General features: G+C 42.5%; 1 protein-coding gene across 2 annotated transcripts in view; it reads left to right on the top strand.

The window, feature by feature from the left end:
- NAA16 (N(alpha)-acetyltransferase 16, NatA auxiliary subunit) overlaps positions 1-27,667 on the top strand; it is a 444,477-nt gene that overhangs the window by 167,580 nt on the left and 249,230 nt on the right. For both annotated transcript variants that reach the window (XM_030200546.1, XM_030200547.1), the window contains exon 6: positions 7,777-7,930. In XM_030200546.1, coding sequence (XP_030056406.1) covers positions 7,777-7,930 — 154 coding nt within the window. The remainder of the gene's footprint in view (positions 1-7,776; positions 7,931-27,667) is intronic.

The following is a 27,667-nucleotide window of genomic DNA, read 5'->3' as shown; positions in this document are numbered from 1 at the left end:
GATATAGTGGAATTAGAAAAGGTGCAGAGAAGGGAGACAAAAATGATAAAGGGGATGGGACGACTTCCCTATGAGCAAAGGCTAAAGCGACTGGGGCTCTTCAGCTTGGAGAAAAGACAGCTGAGGGGAGATATGATAGAGGTCTATAAAATAATGAGTGGCGAGGAATGGGTAGATGTGAAGCATCTGTGTACACTTTCCAAAAATACTAGGACTAGGGGGCATGCGATGAAGCTACAAAGTAGTAAATTTAAAATGAATCGGAGAAAATATTTCTTCACTAAATGTGTAATTCAACTCTGGAATTTGTTGCCTGAAAATGTACAGGCGGTTAACTTAGCAGAGTTTAAAAAAGGTTTGGACGGCTTCCTAAAGGAAAAGTCCATAGACCATTATTAAATTGGATTTGGGGAAAATATTTCTGGGATAAGCAGCATAAAATGTTTTGTACTTTTTTTGGAATCTTGCCAGGTATTTGTGACCTGGATTGGCTGCTGTTGGAAACAGGATGCTGGGCTTGATGGACCTTTGGTCTGTCCCAGCGTGGCAGTACTTATGTAAGAACGGCTTGAAAAATAACTTTCAATTCAGGGGCCACATGAAGATGGGATCCAGCAATGGGGAAAAAAAACACCCAAGAATTTCAATAATGCACACAAAGGCCTTAAATAGATGTTAAACAAAATTGCGGACAACAATGATCCTTGTGGTACCCCTGTGTTCAAAGGATGTGAAGTAGAAACTGCATTCCCCGTGTGCACCTGGTTCTGTGGAAAAGTCTCAAATCATTGTAGAACAACCCCCGTAAGGCCATAAGCATGTAGCCACTGCAATAGGCTTATGATCCAGTGTATCAAAAAATTAGTATGCTTGTCCAAACCCAGTCTCATTTAATCTACGGTGGTAGCTAGCAATGCCTTTGTGCTGTGGACTTTAGAAAAAGTCATATTGGAATGAATCTAACAGAATACATATGAAGAAAATCATTTAGCTGGTTGTACTCTGCTTGTTCTAGCACCTTAGCTAAAGTAGGCAAGATGGAAATTGGTTGATAATTAGACAAAACATTTCCCATCTTCATATCCTTAGTGCAGTTGGAACTTATGTGGAAGGTGACCCATCTTTATACAGCCTGTAGTTGTTGGTTTTGTGCAGGGCTTGCTTCTGTTGAAAACCCCTCCCCCCCATCAAGTCACTTGAAATGTCATGGGACCTCAATGTCATTTTAACCCAGTTAATGAAGCCTCCTTATGAATTGGATACCCGCCACTTGAATTACCTGATCTGGAAGGTCTTATTTGGTGGCAGTTAGTACTTTAGCTTGTAGAGTTAGTAAGCTTATATCTTTAGCGACTGATCACCTTACACTAAGTTTTTCAAAAACAGTGGTTCTGCATACTCATACAAAGTTCCTTCCCAAGATAGTGTCGGAATTACATCTTAACCAGTCTTTTTTTTTCCATAATCTTATGCTCACAAAGATGAGTGTACTGCACACTTTGGATTGTGAAGAGAGTCTTAGTGTTCTATCTGGAGCAGACTAAAGCCTATAGAAAGTCCACCCAGATTTTTTGACACTAACAGGATGGGGCTACTGTCAGCAAAAATGCGCTTTCCACTTGTCTAGCAGACTGCATTTCCTTCACTTATACCCAGGCAGTCCTGACACAGGAAAATCATGTCATGACTCTTAAGGGTAGAGATATCGCCAGTGGTGTAGCCAGAAGGCAATTCTAGGTGGACCCAGGGGTGGATTGGGTGAGGTCACACATTTTCTCTCCCTTTTCCTGCTCACTGACTACCCACCAAACATTAAAAATGAATGCCTTGTTTGGTTGGAATCCCCATGCTCTTCACCTGGAACCCTCAGGCCATCTGAATACCATGGTAGTCAATGGCTGTTTTCCCTGCTGCTGATGAGTGGCATTGCTGCACATGCTTAGCTCTTGCATATGAACTGAGTGGCTGGGAGTGTAGCCACTGACTGCCGCATTGTTCAGATGGGCCAGAGGTTCTGGCAAAGAGGTCTTTACTGATGGGGCTTGGGGATCCTGGCCTGCTACACAGATATTCACCTCTGCTGGGTGGACCACTGGCTGTGGTGCTGTCAGTGGCACACTTAAGTTGGGCCTTCATAGAAGAGATTTGCAGGGCTACAACATGGACTTCTTTCCACGTATTCAACTTGTATTACTGTCCAGAGCAATGTTTTTCAATGCAAGGCCTCGTCATTCTGACTTTTTTCCCTGTTATTCTTTGCCTCTCTACCCATGCTCTTGACAGAAATGGAGAGTAGATGGGAAGAGACATCTGTATACTTGAAGAAGGCATTTCTCAGTAGATGAAGAGAATGCATTTGGAAATGGCCACCTTCTTGAAAAGTTTGAGTGCAGTCTGATGGTGTAGATGTCATTAACAGATACTGGTTAGCAATGTTGCAGCGTCACATGGGAAGATATTTGGCAGCTCTCCTTCAGCTCACTGTAATCCATGGTGGCCCGGACTTAAAAAATTAGTGAAGACTGGTGGTCTACAAGATTCGTGACATGACAGTAGGTTTGGTCAGAGTCTTCTGAATCTATTTGATGTTTAGAATCCATCCCCCCCCCTCGTCCCATTTCATTCATTTTCAGGTTGCCTTCAAATATATTAAAAAATAAAAATAACCAAGAATTTTTGCTACTAAAAATATTTGTCTCTGCCTGTTGAATAGTGAAATTATTCCCTTTTTTTTCTGTTGAAGGCAGCATTTAGCTAGGTGTCTGTGTGAGGATTTCTCAGTCCTGCTTGTCCCTGGTGGTGTAAGGACAGCAGGACAGAATCCCTCAACTCCCTGAAGAGTTGTATTGTACTAAACTTGTAATGCACCGATGAGGTCCTGTGCAACAGCAGCAGGCGGGAAGAGGCAAAGGAGTAAGGGGTCAAGCATTTGATTATACCACCTTTTGTGGTACAACCAAAATGGTTTGCGTATTATACTCACTTTTTCTGTCCCTAGTGGGTTCACACTCTAACCACGCGTGATCAAGGAAGCTAAAAAGCTCTGTGTTCAGGGCTGGAGAACATTCCTATGCAGGGTTCTATTGGATGACATCACCTATATGTGAGGCTTTATGTCCTGCTACCCTTAGAGAACACCTTCTACAGGTAAGTAACTATTAAATTGTATTGTTATAGCTAGCTCTGTTTGTGTTGTGTATGTCTATGCTAGTCATTTTGGAATTGGTTCTATTTCAGGTAAAATAGATCTTATGCTGCTTATGCCACAAATAAGTAGTGGATTTCCCTAAGTCGATCTTAAATGGCTTATGGGCTTTTCTTTTAGGAACTTGTCCAGATCTTTTTTTTAATCCTGTAAGCTAACTGCTTTTACCACATTCTCAAGCAACAAATTTCAGTTTAGTTATACATTGAGTGAAGAAATATTTTCTCCAATTTATTTTTAATTTACTATTACTTCTTTATTGCATCATCCCTAGTCCTTAGTTTTTTAGGCTGTATGAGTTGCTGTTTGTTGAGAATGTATCTGCAATGTTGCTTTCGACATCTGCTGGCTGTGTGATGTGTTCTTCACTTGTTGGTCTCCCTTGGACTTCGTTAAGGTGTCACGATGGTGACTGTTTCCTTGTCTGTGCTCGCCTTGCCCTCTGGTGGCCAGAACCAGTGGCTGCTATGAACTGTCACCTGTTCCAGACTTCAGCCCAGTCCGGTCTAGATCTTCCGGGCTGCCAGACTTGCTCCTCTTGTTTGTGCCTGAACAGCACCCGTAGCTGCCTTGTGATTCCTGCATCTGAACTTCAGGAGCTGATGGGCTTTATTAATCACCTGGAAACTTCTGTGTTTGCCTTTGCATCGTCTAAGGTCCCTGGTTTATTGGTGCTTTGTTGCACTTCTGCCTAGTCTGGTTTCTTGTCTGGTTCTAGATAGTCTGTGTGTAGTTTAGCTTAGGTTTATTGCTTATTTCTTAGTCTTGTTTCTGGTTTGTATTCCTGGTCTAGTTTCTGTTTGTCTGTGGCTCTTGCTTAGTGGCTGCTTTGCAGCTTTCAGTCCTGACTCTTGTCTGTCAGTATTTGTACCCTGTTTCAGTGGCTGCTTGGCAGCTTTCAGTTCCTGTCCTTTAGCTTGTCCATTTCCTGCCTTGTGTAATATTGTCTGTCTGTGAGTCCTAGCCAGTTTCCTGCCTTGCTGCCCATGTATATTCCTTACCCCTCTGACCCTCAGTCCCTGTTCAGCCCAGTTGGTATCCAGTTCCTGCCCTGTCTGGTAAGTCCTGCCGGCTGCTTGCACCCAGGGGCTCAACTCCTGAGGAATGGCAGTCAAGTGCAGGTGAAATCTAGCTGTTTCTGTCAGAGTTCTGCCTTGTCCGGTAAGTCCTGCCAGCCACCTGCACCCAGGGGCTCAACTCCTGAGGGACGGTGGTCAAGTGCAGATGAAGTCTTGCTGTTTCTGTCAGAGTTCTGCCTTGTCTCTGGTGTGGGGTGGTTTTGCCTGCCACTGCCGCTCCTCGGCAGTGGTCCGAGGGCTCTCGAACCTAGTTTCTGCCTTGAAAACCTGACATAAGGTTTATAGATTTTGTGGAATGAGGTCAGAAGAATGTTACTGTTGCCCTTCAGTAATGTGAAGAGGTGGGTTAAGAAGCTGGGGACATCTCAGGTTGCTTAAAATACTGTGGAACATAGAGGCCCTTTTACTAAGCTGGGTTAGGCGCTTATGTACACCTAATGTAGCAAAAATGGCCTAACATGGGATGTGCTAAAGCATTCCATGTTTTATTTTACTATGAGTGCGTGCTAACCGTGAGCTAATTTTTTTTTTTTTTTTTTTTTTAGGGGGCTTGTTAGGGGTAGAAAGTTGGGCGTTCCTGTGCTAAATAGCACATCTACATTAATGTGCACTAACTGGTTAGTGCATAGGTATATATTGTAGGAGCCGTTAACGCCTACAAAATTGGTGGTGGTAAATGCTTCCTTGGTGGTAATGTTAAAAATGGCAACAGTAGCATGTATACACAAATATATGGCAAGAGTTCTCTTGTACAGTCTGATTTACAAGGAGGAAAAAGCCTCAAGAAGTTCACAAGTGCAATAAGCAACAAGAGCAGGGCTGCTTCATCATTGGCACAAAAAAACTCCTGCTGTGAAACTATAAAGCAGTCTTCGAAGAAGAGTACTTAACTTAAACCGGTCTTCCTTGCACTCCTCAAAATAAAGGACCTACAGTGGTCAATGTTTTGTTGCCTGCTTCAGGGTCCAACAGTCAAAAATTGTCGAGAGCCTAATCCATCTCTTCACAAAAGGTCTGTACAAGGTTTGTGTATATTTGAACTTAATTTTAGGGTTCCTTCCCTTACTTTTGAATTTAGTTCATAGTCAACAGTAGCATGTAGCCGTTAATGGAAAAGAATTGAAAATAGGGATTTTTACTGCTGCAGTATAAATGACCTTAGTGCATAGGACCCCTTAGAGGGTCTTTTACTAAGCTGTAGTAGCGTTTTTAGCTCACGGTATAGAAATATAATGCCAGCTGATTTCTACCACAAACTAAAAATGCTACCATGGCTTAGTAAAAGACCCCCTTAGTGTTTTAGCAGAGGCACTTTAAAAAAAAATCTGGTGGTGAAGAGTTTAGTGTTTAAAAAAAAAAAAGTTAAAGATATTTCCTCTTGCATTCTTACTTTTTGAAATAGACTGTAGTTTTATAGTTATAAATATTTTATCCATGTATAGCAGCAACATTAATCATGCTTACATAATTTCCTTTCTTAACCTGTTTTTTTAAATATATTTTTATTAAGTCATACAAAACAACGTAATGGGATCAGAAAACCATACAATACAGAATGCCATTAAGAATAAACCGTCCACAGCAAAACTACTGCCAAAGTTTTCACATTCTCACCCAGTTCCCGGCCTCTCCCCCCCCCCCCCCCCCAAAAAAAAAGTTTCTTTATCTGTTTTTTAATTTTTTTTTTGGAGATACCACATAGCTTACCATTGTACTCTTTCCATTTGGATTATTTTGAGCCAGTTCTGGTTTTCTATCTGCAAGCACTTTGACATTTCTTCCATTGGACTTCATATTGTCAGCGTAGAATAAATATCTGAAAAGTTTACAGATGGAAATGTAAATGCCAGGATTGGCTGGAAGTTTCCCAGAAGGTTTGGGCTTTTTTTTTTCTTACACATGGATATTAGGATGTTTAAAGCTTCTCCTGCTTCTCAGGTTTCATCATTATGAAACTAACTTGGGTTTTGCTGTGTTGACATAAGGAAGATGGGTTTAAAGAAAAGTAAATGTCTTAAGCTACTTATGCTAAAGTGAAAAAAAAAATGAGGCCAAAAAGAGAAAACAAAACAGCCATAAACCAACAGAACAAGCACTTTTTCTGCTAACCCACTTGCCCCCTTGTCTACACCTGTAGTTCTTTCAGGATTCTAGATACTGTCTGCAAGTAGAAGCAATATGTATCCTAGGAGTTTTATTTAGAACTGTCCTTTCATCCACAGATTTCCAAAGTAATTCAAACTGCGTCTAATCCGATCCATAGAATAGTTAACCTAGTCTTCCTCACGGAACATATTAATCCACTCACTAGTCGTAACACAACTGGATTACTGCAACTCTCTTTACACAGGAATTAGAACTAAAGATTCACTTCTATTGGAAATCATTCAAAATACAGCAATTTGACTCATTACAAAGATTAGGAGATAAGATCACATTACCCCTCATCTAAAAAACGCACATTGGCTACCTATGTCGCACAGAATTATTTACAAAATCCTACTATTAGTCTTCAAGATCATCGCATGAGCACTTTACCTTTCCAAGCTTCTTATTTCCTACTGTCTGACCAAATCACTTAGGTCCGCTCAACAAAACCAGTTTATTGTTCCAAATTATCGCATTATTGTTCATTAACATATTAGGGAAGCTACTTTTTCTTTACAAGTCCCTCAATTATGGAATGCCCTTCCCAGCTCGCTTAGATTGCAATCTTCAATGGCTATGTTCAAAGCAGATCTTAAAATTCACTCTTTTAAAATTGCAGTTCTGACAGGTTGACAATGTAGAATTTCCCTACTGTTCTATCCTACTCTCGCTCCTGTCTAGATTGTAGCTGTATCCTTCCTTTCCTATTGTATCACGTCTTGAGTTATTGCATTGATTTCTTTTTCTCTTCTCCCCCACTTTTATAGATTGTAAACTGCCTTGATGGTTTCTGGAAGGCATGGTAGTAAATTTTAATAAACTTGATATCATTATAGCCTTTTATTTAGTTGTGTCCATTCATAGCCAGTAATGTAGCCTAAAATGTAGAATGGAAGAAAGTAAGTCTGTGTTACTTGGTCTTTTAAATATGAATATCTTCCTTATAAATTCCAAGGAGAAATGAAGCCATAGGTAAAGTTCCCACAAATTTGTGGTAGTACTCCTTAAGACACAGAATTTACATTAGGAAAACCATTTTTTGCATAGATGAAAACTATTTTCATAGAACACAACTTTAAATTTTCCAAGTGGTTTGGTATATAAAGAAAAACTTGCAAGAACTTGATGCCATTTCAGTAGATCTGGCCTGTGATTAAGGCTGTCATTCTGGGAGATGAAATATGTAGATATGGGAATGTTTTAAGTTGCTGCATCTCCATTCTGCAGAGAAATGTGCATCTCTATTCTGCAGAGAAATGCACATAACATACTGTAGCTTTAAACTTGACTGTATAAAATTTTACTGCTAATTTACATGATATTACAGCTTTATTCTTGTTCTAGGTGCCTCCTAATAAAATAGACTATGAATACAGTGAACTGATACTGTACCAAAACCAAGTGATGAGAGAGGCAGATCTGTTTCAAGAGTCTTTGGATCACATAGAAACTTATGAGAAACAAATATGTGATAAACTTATGGTAGAAGAAATTAAAGGTAATGCTATATATCTTATCCTAAAACACACAAAACAGTGTGATCAGTAGTGCTCCAAGTTTTTGTTTTTCAACCTTTTCTATACTAGGTCCTAGCTACCTTCCTAAAAAAGATGTAGACAAACTGTGATATTAGATTAATGGAAGGGGGAGCTGAAATTGAAAAGGGCCCCTTTGTCATGTTCACCTCTGCAGCTTGTCCAGAACAGATTCAGGTTTGGAAGATTCTCATTGATAGAAAATGTGGGGTGGAGGGGGGAGGAGCATGTAATGTCCGCATAACGTAAGGCTCTTAATGATTTTGCTTTTTGTTTTTGTAAGGTTTTGTTCATTCTCTGGGATCAGGTGTTAGAAAATTGCTCCAGGACATCTTTTGTTTTTGACTGTAATTTTGTTGTATGTTTTTAATTCTTTGATGCTAAAAGATTAATTATTTTATATATACTGTATACTAGTTATATGATCCATCTTGTATGTGCCATCAAATTGAAAAGGTGAAATACAAGTTTATTATTAAATTCTTTAGTCCTAATCCCTTTTATATCCTTACCTTGCCTCCTACTAAATCTTACTTATGAACATCTGATGCCATTCTCTTCCTTGTCATCAAGCAGATGATGCCATTACGTATGGGTTGTGTCCATCAACCAGCAGGGGGAGATAGAGAGCACTCAACTTTTCACAGTGCCTCATGGCCAGCCAGCTCCACTGCCTCTTCAGTATTCTCTATCTCCCCAAGCAGGGTGGCTGCAGCTTCTTCGAGCTCCATCAAAAATCTGCCTGGGGGTGGCTCCTGGCTTGTCAGCTGTTAGCCGGGGTGTTAGAGGCTATAGCAGCTTCACTTTGAAGGCACATAGGTTAGCCCTTTCCCTGCCTTACCCATGCCCCCTTGGATGTGGACATATTAGCTTGCTTTTCCCTGTCCTTTCCCACTCAGTGGATGCAAGCACATTGGTTTGCCTTTCCCACTCATCTGAGCCTCCGGAGTTCTTATTACCTCTGCTTTCCTCACAGCGTTAAAAAAAAAAAAATGGAACAGAGGTTTTCCTTTGATTCTTCTATGGGACCGGAGCTGTGATACTCGGTCCGGTGAGGTTAAGAGTGTTTTCTAACTCCTCTGGGGTGGGCCCGCGATTGGGGCGTTTTTGGCGCGAAACCGCCATTTTGAATTTTCCCGCCTTTTTTGGCGATGGCTGCAGAGAATGTAAAGCGCTGTTCCCAGTGTGGCAAGCGCAAATCAGCAGTGGGGCTCTGTAAATCGTGCTGTACAGGTGTAAGAGCCGGCCCGAGCATGGCGAGCGATGATTCTTCCTGCTCAGAGCTGGCAGCGGATGCCATTTTGAATTCTCCGCATGGCGCGGCCTCCATGGAGACAGAGAGCCCTGAGCCCGGGGGGGGGGGGGACCTCGAATTGAGGCTATTCAGGGAGTGGCTAGCTCTGGACGGGATCTGGGTGTCCAGGGCGAGTTTTCCTCCCCTGATTTTGTGTTGTTATTGCATAAAGCATACATGCTGAAAAGAGCTTTCCCTCAAGGGTCGTCTGAGGCCCCTTCTATTGTCCCCCCCCCCCCCCCCCCGGTGGATTCTGGCTTGGGACTGCCCGCTGAGGCTATTTTCCCTGATAATTGGCATAAAGAAAAGTGTAGAAGGGCTAATTCCCCTTCAGATTGTGATGCACCTCCTTTTTTCCCCCCGTGGTCGTGCTGTGAGGATTCGGAGAGTTCTGGCAGGCCTTCGTGGTCTGAGGAGCCAGAGTCAGGTGCAGAATTACCACAGGATCTGGATGATCCCTCTGCGGTGAAGATTTTCCACCGTGATGAGCTGCCAGCGCTTATTTCAGATGCCCTACAGGTCCTTTCTATTGAAGAGCCTGACAGTGGCACGGCCTCCTCTGTGAATCCTAGGATGGCTAGTACCAAAAAGCCTGCTTGAGCCTTTCCTTTGCATGACTCCATCCAAGAGCTTATTTCCGCCCAGTGGGCTGACCCTGAGGGACCTTTGAAAGTTTCCAGGGCTATGGGGCAAGTATACCCTCTGTGTGAGGAGCATTTGGCTCGCTTTGCAAGGCCTAAAGTAGATTCCCTAGTCACTGCGGTGACAAAGAGAACTACCCTCCCTGTGGAAGGAGGAGTTGCCCTGAAGGATATACAAGACCGTAGGCTGGAAGCAGCACTTAAACGGTCCTTTGAAATTGCAGGTCTTACTGTTCAGGCGTCTGCATGCAGTTGTTATGCTGCTAGAGCCTGCCTGGCGTGGTTGCAACAGGCAGTGAAACAGCCCGGAGATGGAGCGGAGCCCTTCTCGGATGTGGCTCCGCGTCTGGAGTCAGCCTTGTCCTTTTTGGCTGATGCCCTTTATGATATTGTCAGAGCTTCGGCTAAACAAATGGCAGTAGCAGTGGTGGCTCACCGTCTTATTTGGCTACGACATTGGGCAGCGGACATGGCCTCTAAGCAAAGGTTGGTGAAGTTGCCCTTTCAAGACCTTCTCCTATTTGGTGAGTTGAAAAAAAAATTGTTAAAGGCCTGGGAGATCCTAAACCCCAGCGCTTGCCCGAAGATAGCCCGAGGCCTTCCTCCAAGGGCCAGGCGGTCTACTCCTCTTATAGACCTCGCTTCAGTGAAGCTAGAAGGTACCGTCCGGGGCGTTCTGCTGGGTTCACTTCTCGTGCCCGTTTTTCAGCAGAGGAACTCCTTTCACTCGGACAAGCGTTCCGCAGCCACCGGCTCTAGGCCTGGAGTTCAGGGGCGACCCTCTCAATGATGGTGCGCCGGCCCCCTCCTCGCTTCCTGTCATCGGAGGACGTCTTTCCCTCTTTGCTGAGGAGTGGGCCAATATTTCCTCAGATAAGTGGGTTCTGGACCTGATCAGAGATGGCTACAGAATAGAATTCAACGCCCCAGTAAGAGACGTGTTTGTGGAGTCCCGATGTGGTTCTGCCGCCAAACGGGCGGTGGTAGAGGAGACTTTGCAAGGTCTGATTCAGTTAGGGGCCGTGTCCCTGGTACCTCCCGCCGAACACGGCTACGGCCGATACTCCATCTACTTTGTGGTGCCGCGAAAAGGTGGGTCTTTTTGCCCTATTCTGGACTTTAAAGAATTAAACAAGTCTCTGAAAGTGCGGCATTTCCACATGGAAACCCTGCGCTCCGTCATTGCTGCGGTACAGCCAGGAGAGTTTCTCACGTCTCTAGACCTGAAAGAAGCTTACTTGCACATACCAATTTGTCCCCGCACCAGAAGTTTCTGAGGTTTGCGGTGTTGGGAAAACATTTCCAGTTCCGGGCCTTGCCTTTTGGCCTTGCCACAGCTCCCCGAACCTTTTCGAAGGTAATGGTGGTAGTAGCTGCTTTGCTCAGGCGAGAAGGTATCAGGGTTCACCCGTACCTAGACGACTGGCTTATCAGAGCAGACTCTGTAACAGAGAGCTATCAAGCTACAGCCAGAGTGGTCTCAGTACTTCAATCTCTAGGCTGGGTCGTCAATATGGCCAAAAGTCACCTGACCCCCTCGCAATCTCTAGAATATTTGGGGGCCAGGTTTGACACAGACTCGGGCTATGTATACCTACCCGAGCTAAGGCGGTGCAAGCTTCAGAATCAGGTCCGTCTGCTCCTGAGGATGCCCCGCCCGCGAGCTTGGGACATTGTCCAGCTGCTGGGATCGATGATAGGGGAACTAATCTCCTCCATATTTTAAGATATACAATGTAGTTGTTCAGGTAATATATTCAGAATAATACTGATAATTCAACAATAAGGAAAGGGGATGGTGTTAGATAATACTGCCTTACTGTGGTTACAATCAAAGCAGTTTATATATTATATACAGGTATTTATTTTGTACCTGGGGCAATGGAGGATTAAGTGACTTGCCTAGAGTCGCAAGGAGCTGCAGTGGGAATCTAACCTGGTTCCCCTGGTTTTGAGGGCACTGCATTAACCATTAGGCTACTTCTCCAGCATATAAGATTCAAAACAATTGGGGCATCCCAACCCCACATTATTAAATGTCTGTGTTGAAGAACAGATTTAAAAATTCTGTGAGCAACCCCTCCTATATTTCCCACCCATTGCCTTCCCTTCCATCCCGTTGAAGATGGCAACACAAAGAAACTCTATCCTGCTCTCCCAATACCCAAGATCCTTTGGATACTCTCCTAAGACCAGCCATATCTATACCATGGGCCCAAACCACCCTCATCTCCTCCCATTGAAATTTGAAACTTTTAATAATATATCTTTCCCAGCAATAACTCCCTAACATCAAAAGCAATGTTAACACCCCCATCTGTTCTATGGCAGACCATTGTAACTACTATTTCTTAAACCCTTAACCATAAACAATAAGATCATGAAATATAGATATGAAAGATGGCACACAAAAAGCATGCAAGAAAGAAAAGGATAGTTTAGTCAGACTTAATATATGGCCTAGTATGCAGATGTAAGTAAAATGAAGTGAGGAGAATCCAGGGAGGATATTAAAAAAAAAAACACCTTTTATTAGAAATACTAAAAACCAACCCGACACGGCCGTGTTTTTCCTCTATGGCCTGCCTCAGGGGTCTTGATCAATCTACATAAAAAATAAACATGAATATATTGTATGTAGTTTGAAAATAAATATATGTATTTATGTATCTTTGTATAAATATTACATTTAATAATTTTTTTCTATTTGATTATAGTGATCATTTCTATTATCTATGTATATATATATAAATTGTTTCCTAAAAAACTTTTTTATTTGTAAAGATATAATACTTATTTTATACATTTAATAACATTTATATGTATGTCATACCATGCGTTTCATTTGTTTGCTATTTGTTCACATTTTTAATGTTCATATTATAAATGATTTGTTCTATTTTATTCTCACTGATAATTCAAACGGTTTGTTTAATTTCACTATATGTTTATTGAGTAATTTATTTTTTATTTATTTTCAAAACTTACATACAACATATTCATGTTTATTTTTTATGCAGATTAATCAAGACCCCTGAGGCAGGCCTTAGGGCCGAAACACGGCCGTGTCGGGTTGGTTTTTAGTATTTCTAATAATGTTTTTTTTTTAATATCCTCCCTGGATTCTCCTCACTTCATTTTACTTACGTCTCACGGTTTCGTGAGGTTTTTTACCTCCTTTTTTTGTTTGTTTACTAGTATGCAGACATATCAAGGTAGTTTACAATGTATAAAAGAAACTTTAAAAGAATGAAAGGAACTCTTTCCTTGTCATCAAGCAGGTGAATCCATTACGAATGGGTTGTGTTCATCAACCAGCAAGGGGAGGTAGAGAGCACTGAAAAACCATAGTGCCTCATGGCCAGCTAGCTAGCTCCATCTGCCTCTTCAGTATTCTCTATCTCCCCAGCAGAGTGGACGCAGCTTATTCAGCTCCTTCCAAAATATCTGCCTGGGGTGGCTCCTGTGCTTTGACCAGTGGTAGCAGGGGTATTGGGGGCTATTGCAGCTCCACTTTAAAGGCACATAGGTTTGCCCTTTCCCTGCTTTACCCGGCCCCCGATGTGGTTGTAGACACGTAGGTTTGCCCTGTCCCTGTCTTTTCCCACACTCTCCTTTGTGGATGCAGGCACATTGGTTAGTCCTTTCCCTGCCTTTCCCACTCTACTGATCCTCTGGAGTTGGAAACTTGCCTCTATTGCTGTTGCCTCTAACTTTCCTCACAGCGTTAAAAAAAAAAAAAAAAAAAAAGTTGCGTCGCGCTTTAGTGCTGCAATTCCAGAAAAGAGGTTTTCTTCTGATTGTGCAGTGTGACCGGAGCTCTGGGACTCGGTCTGGTGAGATAAGTGTTTTGTAGCTCCTCCGGGGAGGGCCCGTGATCGGGATGTGTTTGGCACGAATCTTACAGCAGACGGAGAGATCCTCGCTCGGCGGGGTTGGATGCCTTGGCTCAACCCTGGCCTTAGGGCCTCCTGTATGTGTTCCCTCCGTGGCCCTTGTTAGGGCGAGTACTCCTGCGGATTCGGCTATATCAAGGAGAGGTGGTTCTCATTACCCCGGATTGGCCCAGGAGGTCATGGTATGCGGACCTCCGGCGGATGCTGGTAGAGGCTCCCCTTCCTTCGCCTCTGGTACCGAATCTGTTGTCACAGGGACCGGTGACCAAGGAGGGCGCCTGCCGCTTTAGTCTTACGGCATGGCTATTGAGAGGGCGCAATTGAGAGACAAGGGTTATTCCAATAAAGTCATTTCCACTCTCCTACAGGCCCGCAAGCGTTCCACTTCCGTGGCTTATGCCAGGATTTGGCGCCAATTTGAGGCTTGGAGGCGTATTTTCAAAGCACTTAGCCTTCCAAAGTTCCGTAGGTTACAATGGAACTTTGGAAGGCTAAGTGCTTTGAAAATGAGCCCCTTGGTGTGCTGCTAAAGCGATTACACCTATGCAAGCTTCTGTCTCGCCGATATTTGACTTTTTACAGGATGGTTTACAAAAAGGCTTGGCCTTTAATTCCCTGTGTGTTCAAGTGGCAGCCTTAGCATGTTTTCGTGGGAAGGTCGCTGGCCTCTCCCTGGCTGCTTATCCGGATGTGGCACGGTTTCTTAGAGGAGTGCTTCAGCTCCGTCCTCTCGTGCAGGCTCCGTGTCCGGCCTGGAACCTGGGGTTAGTTTTAAAGGCCCTTCAGTGTTCGCCCTTCGAGCCGCTAAGGCGAGCTTCAGAGAAGGATGTGACCCTAAAGACGGTCTTTTTGGTGGCCATTACTTCGGCGAGACGGGTGTCTGAGCTCCAGGTGCTGTCCTGTCGAGACCCTTTTCTGCAATTCTCAGAGTCCGGAGTTATGGTACGTACGGTGCCTTCCTTCCTGCCTAAGATGGTTTCATCGTTTCACCTAAACCAGCCTATTTTCCTGCCTTCCTTTTCCAGAGAGGAGTTTCCGGAAGCTTTTGGGCAATTGCACCTCCTAGATGTGCGAAGGGCTCTGTTGCAGTATCTGCGCATGTCAAATGCTTTTAGGACCTCTGATCATCTTTTTGTCCTGTTATCAGGTCCGCGCAGAGGGTCTCCAGCGTCTAAAGCCACTATAGCCCGTTGGCTCAAGGAAGCTATTTTTTCAGCCTATCTGCTGTCTGGCCGGCCTCCGCCTGAAGCTTTCAAGGCACATTCCACAAGAGCGATTTCCTCTTCTTGGGCTGAAACTGGAGCACTCTCTTTTCAAGAGATATACAGTGCAGCAACATGGGCTTCTAAGCTGTCTTTTGCCCGACATTACAGGCTGGATGTGGTTGCCAGGAGAGACGTGCATTTTGGAGCACAAGTGCTGGCGCGTGGTGTGACTTGTTCCCACCCTATCTAGGGATTGCTTTGTTACATCCCATTCGTAATGGATTCATCTGCTTGATGACAAGGAAGGGAAAATTAGGTTCTTACCTTGGTAATTTTCTTTCCTTTAGTCATAGCAGATGAATCCATGAGCCCTCCCTCAGTGATTCATTGTGTGATTGATGTTGATTTATGTTCAGATTTTTCCTGTAGATATGTTCCCTCATTGGGAGAAGTTGGAAAACAGTCTTTAGGATTTCTGTTCTGTTATAGGAGGTTGAGTTCGTCCCTCCTTTGTGTTGTTGCTCCTGTTCTGGGGCGTTCATCCGCTGTGAGGAAAGTTCATGTTATGCTACTTTGCGGTGTAACACTGCTTTGGAAGCTTCAAATACTGAAGAGGCAGATGGAGTTAGCTGGCCATGAGGCACTATGGTTTTTCAGTGCTATCTCCCCCTGCTGGTTGATGGACACAACGCATTCATAATGGATTCATCTGCTATGACTAAAGGAAAGAAAATTACCAAGGTAAGAACCTAATTTTCCCATGAATAAATAGGAAAGATCATAATATACCTAAGTGCAACAGTCTGTCCTGGGATAAAGATCCTGGGCTCAGCTTGTCAACATGTCTAATCACTTTAACCATTCTTCTGAATGAATTGGGAAATGCTAGTTGGAAAAAAATGGGTTTTTAAAGCTGATTATAAATCATGTATAAGAGGACTCAGAACATATGGAAAGTGGCAGGGCATCCCATAATGATGGTGCTAAAAAAGAAAAATGAGTATCGGTAATATGGCCTCCGGTTGGCACAGAGCCAAAGTGCTCTGTGACCCTGAGCTGATTCGGAGCACAGGGGAGAGTCGGTAACCACCGCAAAGCGAGCGCAGTAGACCGGCAACACCAAAATCAGCCCAGGCATGGGAGTGACGCTGAAACCTCAATGAACATCAATGACCTCAGCAGAGAGGAACGGCAGATTGGACACGTGTCCAGTTGACACCTAGGAGCTGGGAGAGGAAAGTCGATGCCTCCACAGCGAGGGAGAGCCCCCCACAACTGCCGCACAAAGTTCTGCCACTTACCTGTGAACAGGAGCCAAGCTGCCGAAGTAATTGCTGCAGGGTGAGTACTGCAAGTGCGAGAGTCGGGTTCAGTGAAGGCTTCCTGGCACCAAACCCGAAGGGTCTCATCTCGGTGGCCAGAGAGCACCGAGGCAACATGCAGCGGTAGGAAACGCGACTTTCTGTTGGAGGTATGGGAAGCGAGTGGCAAACTTAGGGAGACCTACACGGCCAAGATTCGTGTGCAGTTGGAGACCAGCTCACTTGAGACCCACATGGTTGAGACGCGTGTGCTTTTGGAGAGAGAGCCCGTGAGCAGTGAGAGGAAATGCGGCTTTCTGTTGGCATCACGGAAAGTGAGTGGCGAACCCAGGGAGGCCCACACAGCTGTGACGCGTGTGCAGTTGGAGAGAACCAGCGCATCAGAGATGAGCAGGCATTCCAGGGCACAGGAGAGTGGGAAATGGATGTACAAAGCACACAGCAAGACACAGAGCAAACTAACTGAGACCGTAGACACACACACACACACACACACACACACACAAAAAAGCTCTCCCTAGAGGAAAATATCCAGAGAATACTCTGTCACGAAACAGGGCTGACAGGACCCACAGTAGGACTTCCAATAGGTAGTCCGACGCCTAAACGCGTTTCAGAATGGCCAACGTAAGAACATGGGCTACCTACTATATGACAATAATATGGATAACAGAGATACTAGCAACATCACCTAATGAATGGAACAAAACCCTCATATGAATCACTGAAAAAAGACCCACTGTCACCTGGAAGAACCAAAAAACAACCCTCGCAACAAAACGGAGACTAAATCAACAACCATCAACAAAAAGGCAAGCCAGAAGAACACACAACAAGATCACAATGTTAAAGTAGACAGACCGCACAGACAGCTACAAATAATCATACAAACCAAAACCAGCCACAACACATACACCGAAATATCCACTGGATACATAAACGCACAATCGGCAGTAAAGAAGACAGAACTACTGAGAGACTGGATTGAAATGGAACAACTAGGGCTACTGCTCATAACAGAAACGTGGCTGCACCTGGAAGATGACCCAGCACCCATAAACTGCTACCAAGTCCATAAACCGCTACTAAACGGACTTGGAAAAATCCAAAATCCCAGGAATAACATGTATAGAATGTTTGTACGTTTGGGAAGCTTGCCAGGTGCCCTTGGCCTGGATTGGCCGCTGTCGTGGACAAGATGCTGGGCTCGATGGACCCTTGGTCTTTTCCCAGTATGGCATTACTTATGTACTTATGACCTGTGCCTGCCAGGATACAAAACAATACACATCAACAGAAACAAAAAGAAAGGAAGGAGGGGGAGTTGCAGTAATATACAAAACCACTTTCACTGCAGAACCTGTCGCCAAACATTCATCCACAACGTTTGAAATTCTGGCATATTAAATCACTGACACAACATTTGAAGGACAATTATGTATCATACTGTTTTATCGACCCTCCTTCCCCCCAGGGAACTGGACAAGCGCCTTGGGGAAGACTTTCCTTGGCCATCATTTACCATATTTCACAATTTCAAATTAGGCAGATGGTGACGTTGGCAAACACCTCCCACAATAGGCAACCTGCTTTTAGATGTGGTGTCAAAGGGGCATGCCCCTTTGTGAACCCCTTTGTGAGCAGCTTCACAAGCAGTTAGCAAAATACACTAATGGCCTAAAAATTATTGGTCAACACAAGAGGAGAAATATTGGAAGTATCTTCAATTTCCCACAACTGAACTGCAAGTTCGTTATGATACTTTCTACTATAACAGTCAATGTTCTAAATATTAAGGTAACTTATTTACAGTGTTATTGCACTATTGATTACTATTCTTCATATTACATTTCTTCTTGAGTTATCATATATATGCTGTAGATGAGTTTTTCAGTATCCCAGCACTTAATTTTTCTGAACGAAAACTGAAAAGACCTATTGTTCCTGTTAAACCACACTCCAAATGCCAACTTTCTAATATCACTGATGGACTCCAACATAAGGTTTAGCATTCAGATCATTACAAGGAGGAGTTTCATCCAAATAATCTAAAAAAAATATATATATATGACAGCTTAGTTGTGAAAATACCATCAATATCACCTTTATCCCTATCCCTGTTGGGTACGTAAATGCCTGATCCGTTAATAAACCTGAACTGATTAAGGACTGGATTGTTGAAGACAGTCTAGGTCTAGTTTTCATCAGAGAAACATGGCTGAAATCCAAGGAAGATCCAATCATAAAGAATTTATATCCCCCTGGTTACAAATTACTCCACATCCTTAAAATCAAGAAAAGGGTTGGGAGGCATTGCTGTTCTTTACAAACCATTTTTCTTAATTGACTTAAATTGAATCAATCTGATTTCTCATCTCGTACACTCAAAATATTGGCCTGTAAAATCAGATGATTCCTTACACAGTCACCTAACTGCAATTCTATTTTATTGGCTCCCTGGAATTGGACTGAGGCTCAATCATTTATTGAATTTTTGTATCTAATATATGCCTAAATGCTCAAAACACTATTCTACTAGGTGACATTAACATACAATTAGATAATCCAAATGATCCTCATACTAAGGAACTTAACTTTCTAAGTTTTTATTAGTCCTCCAGCTCATTCTTCCCATCAGAAAGGATATCTTTTCGATTTATTTACATACAGGTTCACTTCTCAGAATTCACATTTCATAGATAATTATGATGGGAAGTCTACAACAATGCCAAACCACAAAAAGCTAACATTCACACTTAATTGGAGTGAAATGTCCCCAGAATCTAAGACTCTTCACTCTATCACGACTTAAGTAACAAGGGGCAAAATAGACATAACAGAATTTTGGTCCCAGTTCCAAGTCAATTTAAATTTATTTCTAGATAATCCAAGTAATTTTTTCACAGTTCTGGGATGAAACAAACAAACAAAAAAGACCTTAGACTGCATAGCTCTGAAAAAATAAAAACAAAAAAGAAAACTAAATCACCGTGGTTTGATACTAACACTGTGAATGCATAAAGATTATGCAGAAAACTTGAACGGAAATGGTGCGAAAACAAAACCGAGTGGGGGAAAAGCATTAAAAAAATACAAATCGGCTATAAACTCTGCCAAATTCAAATATTATGAAAACTTCATTGGAGAGGGTCACAAATCTAACTATTTATAATTTAGTTACTACTCTACTTGATACCAAAGACCTCCAACTATCAAGTGAATCTGTTCCATCTTCCCTTGACCTAGCAACATTGTTCGAGCAAAAAATTACCAAAATTAGAACGTCTAATTAGCTTCAATCCTTGTAGCAGTTTCATCAACTACTTGAATAGAATATCACACATCAATATGAAGACATAAAAACTGATAGGATTTGCCCCTATTTCAGTCCTCCTACCACAGAGGTCAGATTCTTTCTCAGCAAATATGCTTGCATTGTACTCTTGACACATGCCCTAGTTATATTACCTCAAAAACCCCTGTTTTCATCAAAATCTTACATAACTACATATGCTCCATGTTAAAAAGTGGCTCCTTTCCAACTGAGAAGGTAAATATATAATTTTAACTCCTATTCCTAAAAATCCTTTAGGTAAATTGAATGAAACATCCAATTACAGATTGGTGGCTTCAGTACCCCTGTTCTTAAAGGTAATGGAGGGCTTGGTAGTAAAACAACTAATGGAATACATATCGCACTTCTCCTTACTTCACTACCTATAATTGGTATTTCATTGGTATCTAAATTCAGATGAATCTTAACCATGGGTAGGAAGATTATTATACTACAATTCGACATGTCCATTGCATTTGATGTGGTAGATCATAACATCTTATCAACAATTCTTGATGCAGTGGGCATCTGTGGAGATGTTCATAAGTGGTTCATGGTGTTCCTCAAATCCAGAACATACAATGTCAAAATGGGAGGATCTACTTTTCCAGCCTGGTCCCCAGATTGTGGCGTTCCACAGGAATCTCCAAAATCTCCCATTCTCTTTAACATCATGATGGAACCCCTGAGTCGACTCCTAGAGGCTAAAAAGTTTGCAGTTTTTTAAAAATATACATTGGCAACGTGACTATATATCTTACCTTTGAAACTCAAATTCAGGGTATCCTTTCCTACATGCAGTCAATCTTAGATCTCATGGAGAATTGGGCAACATCCTTCCATCTAAAATTAAATAGGGAGAAAACTAAATTTGTCATAATTTGTAGTCCTAATGGCTTCCACAGTCAGACCAGTTTTACCATCCATCGGGCGAATTATCCATTGGAACATAATTTGAAAATTCTGGGGATCATCATCGACTAATTCCTATCATGTGAAGATCAAATGAATTTAGTAGTAACCAAAACCTTTAGAACTTTATGGAAGCTGAAAAGAATCGGATCTTTGTTCCCGTTTTGTTCATTTTGTTCCCTTGTACAAACATTAGTCATTTCACAGTTGGATTACTGCAACTCAGTTTATTTAGGGAATAAGGAATTCCTCATCAAAAAAACTTCAAATTAGCATAAATACTGCTGCTAGATCCATATGCAAAGCTTCAAAATTTGATAGGGCATCCCTGCAATTATCTAAATTACATTGGCTACCAATCAACGCTAGAATCATCTTTAAAACATGTACATTTATCTACAAAATTAGCTATGGCATGAGCCCAGGTTACATGATAAAGCTGTGATAGTTTCTTGATCTAGTAGACGTATTGAAGGTAGGTAAATCATCTCATACTACATTTTCCTAGCTATAAAAACATCAGATAATAATCCTTTTTATCTCACTAGGGATAGAGTTCCACCATTTTGAACTTGAATGTGAGAAATCTCTGTTCAATATGGATTTATATCTAATATTTTGCAAATTACTCAAGGCATTCCTTTTTAACAATTTTTTGCATAGTTAGTGAACTAAACCTCAAATGTTATCTTTTTGTTTGCTCTTTTCAAAAGCTCGCTGGTTTTCTTCAAACTTGTAAAAATATATTTGTATGCATTTCTAGTCTTAATTATTGTAAGCCACATAGAACTGAATAATTAACATTCGGATTATGTGGGATATAAACACCAATAAATAAATAGATAAATAAGAGACTGTAGCTGGGTAAAGATTACGGACTGTGTGAGTTTTTTTGAAAGGAACTGTAGATTAGAAATAGGACAGTAGTTTGACAGAATGGAAGGCTCTAAGGAGGCCTTATCCAGTATTGGGCAAACAATAGCAAGCTTGCTTTTGAAGATGGTTCTGTACCTGTTGAAATGCTGTTTGATACAATGTGATGTATAAGTGGTATTAAGCCTAAGGAGGGCAGTTTCAACCAAGTGGATGGGAAAGGATAAAGAAAAACAAGTTGTTGGATTTAAATTAGCAAAAGAGCTTACAGAGGGAATATTAAATGATGTCCAAGAATTGCTATTCAGTCCTCTCACAATAACATTAAACTATGAACATCTCGTACTTGCAATAATCATGGACAGAGAAATATAATCGAAAAGAAATACCAGAACATAGTCTTCACTCCTCTACCAATAAGGTGGCATCCCATAATGCTGCTGATGAAGATATAATGTCTGGGAGTAGTGAAACAGAGAGGAGAGAAAACACAAAAAAAAAATCTTTACATATCATGACTGGCTATACATTGGGATCTTCCAATGCTAAACCAGTTTCTGAGGAGGATTGGATCCAGTATCATGACAAAGGCTGTTCTTATGTCTCTAATCTCCAGAGTACATAGCTGAGGATAACATGCATACCAATGTCCCAATCATTATCCAGCATGAAGTCAATCTCCAGATTTAGGAACACCCAAAGAAATCAGTGCTGCAGCAAGTGTTGGTCGCTGTCCTGCATCTGTACCATCTGATCTTTTCTTCCATAGTAATGCAACACCCTGAATGACAGGTTAAGCCTATCTTGATGGTATCCGAGAGCCGAAGAGTAAATACAAGTTCATAAGTACATATGTACATAAGTATTGCCATACTTGGAAAGACCAAAGGTCCATCAAGCCCAGCATCCTGTTTCTAATAGTGGCCAATCCAGGTCACAAATACCCGGTAAGATCCCAAAAATGTACAAAACATTTTATACTGCTTATCCCAGAAATAGCAGATTTTCACCAAGTCCATTTAATAATGATCTATGGACTTTTCCTTTAGGAAGCCATCCAAACCTTTTTTTAAACTGCGCTAAGCTAACCGCCTTTATCACATTCTCTGGCAACGAATTCCAGAGTTTAATTACACGTTGAGTGAAGAAAACTTCTCCGATTCGTTTTAAATTTACTACATTGTAGCTTCATCGCATGCCCCCTAGTCCTAGTATTTTTGGAAAGCACAGACGCTTCACATCTACCCATTCAACTCCTCGTTATTTTATAGACCTCTATCATATCTCCCCTCAGCCACCTTTTTCTCCAAGCTGAAGAGCCCTAGCCACTTTAGCCTTTCCTCATAGGGAAGTCGTCCCATCCCCTTTATCATTTTCATCGCCCTTCTCTGCACCTTTTCTAATTCCACTATATGTTTTTTGAGATGCAGCAACCAGAATTGAACACAATATTCGAGGTACGGTGGCACCATGGAGTGCTACAAAGGCATCCTCATTTTTGTTTTCCATTCCTTTCCTTATAATACCTAACATTCTATTTGCTTTCTTAGCCGCAGCAGCACACTGAGCAGAAGGTTTCAACATATCAACGACGACACCTAGATCCCTTTCTTGGTCCGTGACTCCCTAACGTGGAACCTTGTGCATTGTGTGTGATGTATCCAAAGAGTCTCTGCCAAAAAGAAAACTGGCAGCCCAACCACACTAGTGGCAGAAAATTACCTTTGATTTGATGTTTCCATCTGGTCCACATATTTTGCCATCTCTGCTGCAGAATCAAAAGTTTGTGGAGTGCTGTTATGTGCAAATCTCAAATGAGCTGGGTATGCCAGATCTAAACGTACCTGCATCATACCAATTTTGAGCAGATGGGGGAAAGTGCTTTTCTGGCATTGGAAACAGCACATGAATAATCTTGAAAACAGAGAATCATTTTTCCTTTATATTCCAATGATTTGCCTTTTCAAAGCAGTTGCAAAATCTCCAGTTTATGGACATTGTTGAGACATTTACTACTACTTATCATTTCTATAGCGCTACTAGACACATGCAGCGCTGTACACTTGAACATGAAGAGACAGTCCCTGCTCGACAGAGTTTACAATCTAATTAGGACAGACATACAGGACAAACAAGAGATAAGGGAATATTAAAGTGAGGATGATAAAATAAGGGTTCTGAACAAGTGAATAAGGGTTAGGAGTTAACCTACCGTTAACCTACCTAAACCTAACTGCAACCTATCTCTAACCATCACACTAACCTGATACCTACCCTTAGTTTCAATCCATAACTGTAATGATTTATACTTGTAACTCTAATTTTGACCCTAAATATGGCCTTAACCAGAACACTTCTATATTGGACCAACTCTAATCTCTAAATGTTATCCGTAATCCATAACCCCATTACAAATCTAAATCTAGCTCTGCCCCATGGCCTAACTCATAACCATTAACATAACCTCTAACCCTTCAGTCTTATCCCAATCCTCCAGCCTGTATTGTGCATTTGTAGATAAGATTGTCCTGTCTAATGACATATGTATTTTGAACTGCCAAGAAATATATGTTTGTCAGTATTAACATATTTGAAATAAATGAAATAAACTGTTGGCTATCCCTAATCCTTCCTCTTGCCCAGCCGTGTGCTGCTTCTTGTAAATAAGGAAAAGGCTTCTATTGGAAACATTACCACTTTCCAGTCATTCCTCACCCAGTCTACCCCCTTGCATCCTCCCCTCATCGCCCCGATCTCTCTCTTTTAACGTTCTTGACCAGATTAGAATCTAAATTCCAGCAGCCCTCCAGATTGGATCTGTCTATATGGAGGTACAATAACTCTTCTTAGGGTGAGCTGATCAGGATCAAACCCTAGATGAAGGTCAACCTTGGGCCTGGACTTTACCCCATTGAAATTTACCTCCGTATGGGTGCATTTTCTACTGCAGGAGTTCTCAACCTAGTCCTCAAATAAACTAAGTTAGTCAGGTTTTCACGATATCCACAATTAATATGCATGAGATAGATTTGCACAATGGAGGCAGTGAATGCAAATTTATCTTCTGCATATTCATTTTGGATATCCTGGAAACCTGACTGTCTGGGTGTGTCCCAAGAGCCCCTGTATAGGCACTGGAAAATTCAAGCATATGCACAATCCTGATTTCCTTCTATATTTGATACAGGAAGTAAGGCTTCTATTTTATAATCAAGAACAGGATATGACATCACCTTGTCTTAACATACGAGAAATGACATCATCTTCACCACAAACTACCCGTGACCACAGGCCTAGTCAACAGGGGAATCATCACATAGTTTCTCCCTGGGGGATGTTAAAGAGCCCAGACTGTATTTGAGTTTGACAAAGACAAGGCCCTGCCTCAGTCTGTGCTAAGTACTGCAGAAAGCTCTTCTCTTTTCAGGCTTTGTTGGTTTACATATTAATGATGATTGATTATCATGGGTTTGCGATGGTAAAGGATCTGTAGGCAGACAAGGAGGGAAGGCTAGAATCTGTTTGCCTGCTTGAGGCCTGAGCTTTTAAAGTCTGACATCACAACTGTCTGTCATCAGAAACATAGGGGAAAGGGGAACACTGGGGTTAAAAATTCCAAACCCAAGATATAGTTAAAGTAAAGCAGATGGAGGAAAAAACCTAAACTAAATTAAAAAGAAAGTTGCAAAATAAGTCTTCCTCCAAAAAGGACATTGAGAAATCTTGGAAAGGACAATTTAGCCTCATGAAAACAGTATGTTCCTAAAAAGATCACAGCCCTTGGCCTTGCCAAGTTTTCCTGCCTTTGGCTTAGGCGATGTCCTATTCGAATAGGGCCTGCAGAATTGATAAATTCTTCTTTGTTCCTTTCTCAAAAAAAAAAAAAAAAAAAGTTCGAACAGCATAGCAGCTGTGGAGACTCTCATGGAATATATTAGCCATAACACCTCTGCGCTATATGTTCTCTGTTACCCAGCAGATAATACGTTATCTGAATAAAATATGTTCCTCGGCAATCAGTGTCCTCGTCAGACTATATTGACAGACTGAATTAACAGTTCCAAAATGTTCTTGTCACCTATTATAATCCATTAACCCTTCAAAGAATTCAATATTGCATGTTGATGTGGCAGGGAAGTCATTAGCCACTTTTATCATCATAAACTGCGGAGTTTTTCCAAGATGGTGAACCTGAAGTTTTGATGGATACAGGAGGGTGAAATACATCTTGCTGGCATAGCGATGAGTGCACACTGGGGCAAACTTGCATCTCGGTGCTAATACTTCAGTTGAATAATCTTGAAAACATAACACATTTTTACCCTCCTGCACGCAAGGCATATAGGATCATCATTTTATGTGCAAAATTAAACAGCTTTGAATATTATCTCTCTGGGGTCCCACTCAGTGTGCTCGCTCAATATAGGGAGGCCCTGCCTGAGATCAGGGCTGGTGCTAGGGTTTCTGGTGCCCTCCTGCAGCCTCTAGGCAGGTCCAGTGTCAGAGTACCTTGACACAGGTTGTGTCTGACACTGAGCAGGAGCGCTCGTAGGAATCCGAGGAAGATCCCAGGTACTTCTCTTCTGATGAGTCCTTTGGGATTCCCTCTGACCCTTCTCCTCCTCTGGAAAGAAGACTGTCTCCACCAGAGAGTCTGTCTTTTTCCTCTTTTGTCCGGGAAATGGCTACGGCTATTCCCTTCCCTGTGGAGATTGAGGATGAGCCCAGGTCTGACATGCTGGAAGTCCTGGATTATTCTTCTCCACCTAAAGAGGGTGTGACAAGTACCTCTGCATAAAGTACTGAAGGAAGTCCTTATGAGAAACTGGTCCGCCCCTCTGTCTGGCCCTGTGGTTCCCAAGAAAGCTGAGTCCCAATACTGGATCCACGGTGAACCTGGATTGATGAGGTCCCAATTACCCCACAATTCCATGGTGGTGGGTTCCGCTTTCAAGAGAGTTAGGAGTACTAGAGACTATGCTTCGGCGCCCCCAGGCAGAGAAGCTAGGATTCTTGACTCTTTTGGGAGAAAGATGTATCAGGCCGCTATGCTCATTGCCAAGATCGTTATACCAGCTCTTCACGAGTGTACACTTGCGGGACTTGATAAATCAACTGTCCAGCTTGGTTGAGGCGCTCTCTATGGAGTTGGCCGAGCCTTTTCGCCAGGTGGTCAGGCAGCAGAAGGCGTGTTACAAGTTCCTGGCCAGGGGTACTTTTGACACTTTTGACGTGACATCCAGGATCGCTGTTCAAGGTATAGTGGTGCGCAGACTCTCAGCGGATGGCGGATGTTCCTTTCCGAGGGGACAATCTGTTTGGAGAGAAAGTAGAGGATCTCGTTAATCAGATTAAGAAGCATAATGATGCTATGGATTCTCTCTCCCACCGGGTGCCTTCTGCTACAGCCTCCTCATCTATGAGGTTTTTTGGAGTGAAGAGAAGTGCTCCCTATTCCTACTCTAGGCGTAGGTACACTCCTGCTTCTTGGCAGCCTGCCCAGGCTCAGCCCCAGCGCGCTCGTTCTCATCAACAGCGTGCAACTAAGGCCCACTGTGCTCCTCAGCAAAAGCAAGGGACGGGCTTTTGACTGGCTCCAGTTCAGCATAGCCTCAGTAAAAGTGTCTGTACCGGATGAAGCCGGTAGGGGGGATGTTTTTTCACCAAAGGTGGCCTCTCATAACCTCTGACCGGTGGGTTCTTCAAATAGTCTGGTTAGGATACACCCTCAATCTGGAATCCAAACCTCTAAATTGACCCCAGGAGCTTAATCTTACAGCTCCCAGCACAAGCAGGTACTTGCAGAGGAACTCTCCGCCCTTCTAAAGGCCAGTGCGGTCAAACCCGTTTCACCAGGGGAAGAAGGGCTGGGATTCTATTCTAGGTACTTCCTTGTGCAAAAGAAAACAGGGGGGATGCGTCCCCTAAGGGGCCTGAACAATTATCTGGTTTGAGAAAAGTTCAGGATGGTTTCCCTGGGCACCCTTCTTCCCATGATTCAGGAGAACGATTGACTATGCTTTCTGGACTTAAAGGAGTTATGGAGAAGACAGCCTCAAGGAAAGTGAGAGCAGCCCCGGAGAGAGATTAAAAGACATTTGCAAATGTACCCTCTAGTGGCCAAGAGACCGATTAGAATAAGGGATAAGCCTAGGAACCATGATTCCCACAATGCATCTGACCCAATACAAGACTCACAGGAAGTGGAGGGGGAGGAGCAGGA

The sequence above is a fragment of the Microcaecilia unicolor genome, chromosome 4, assembly GCF_901765095.1.
Source record: "Microcaecilia unicolor chromosome 4, aMicUni1.1, whole genome shotgun sequence".
In the NCBI taxonomy this organism is placed as follows: Eukaryota; Metazoa; Chordata; class Amphibia; order Gymnophiona; family Siphonopidae; genus Microcaecilia; species Microcaecilia unicolor.
This window is presented reverse-complemented; position numbering and strand designations above follow the sequence as displayed.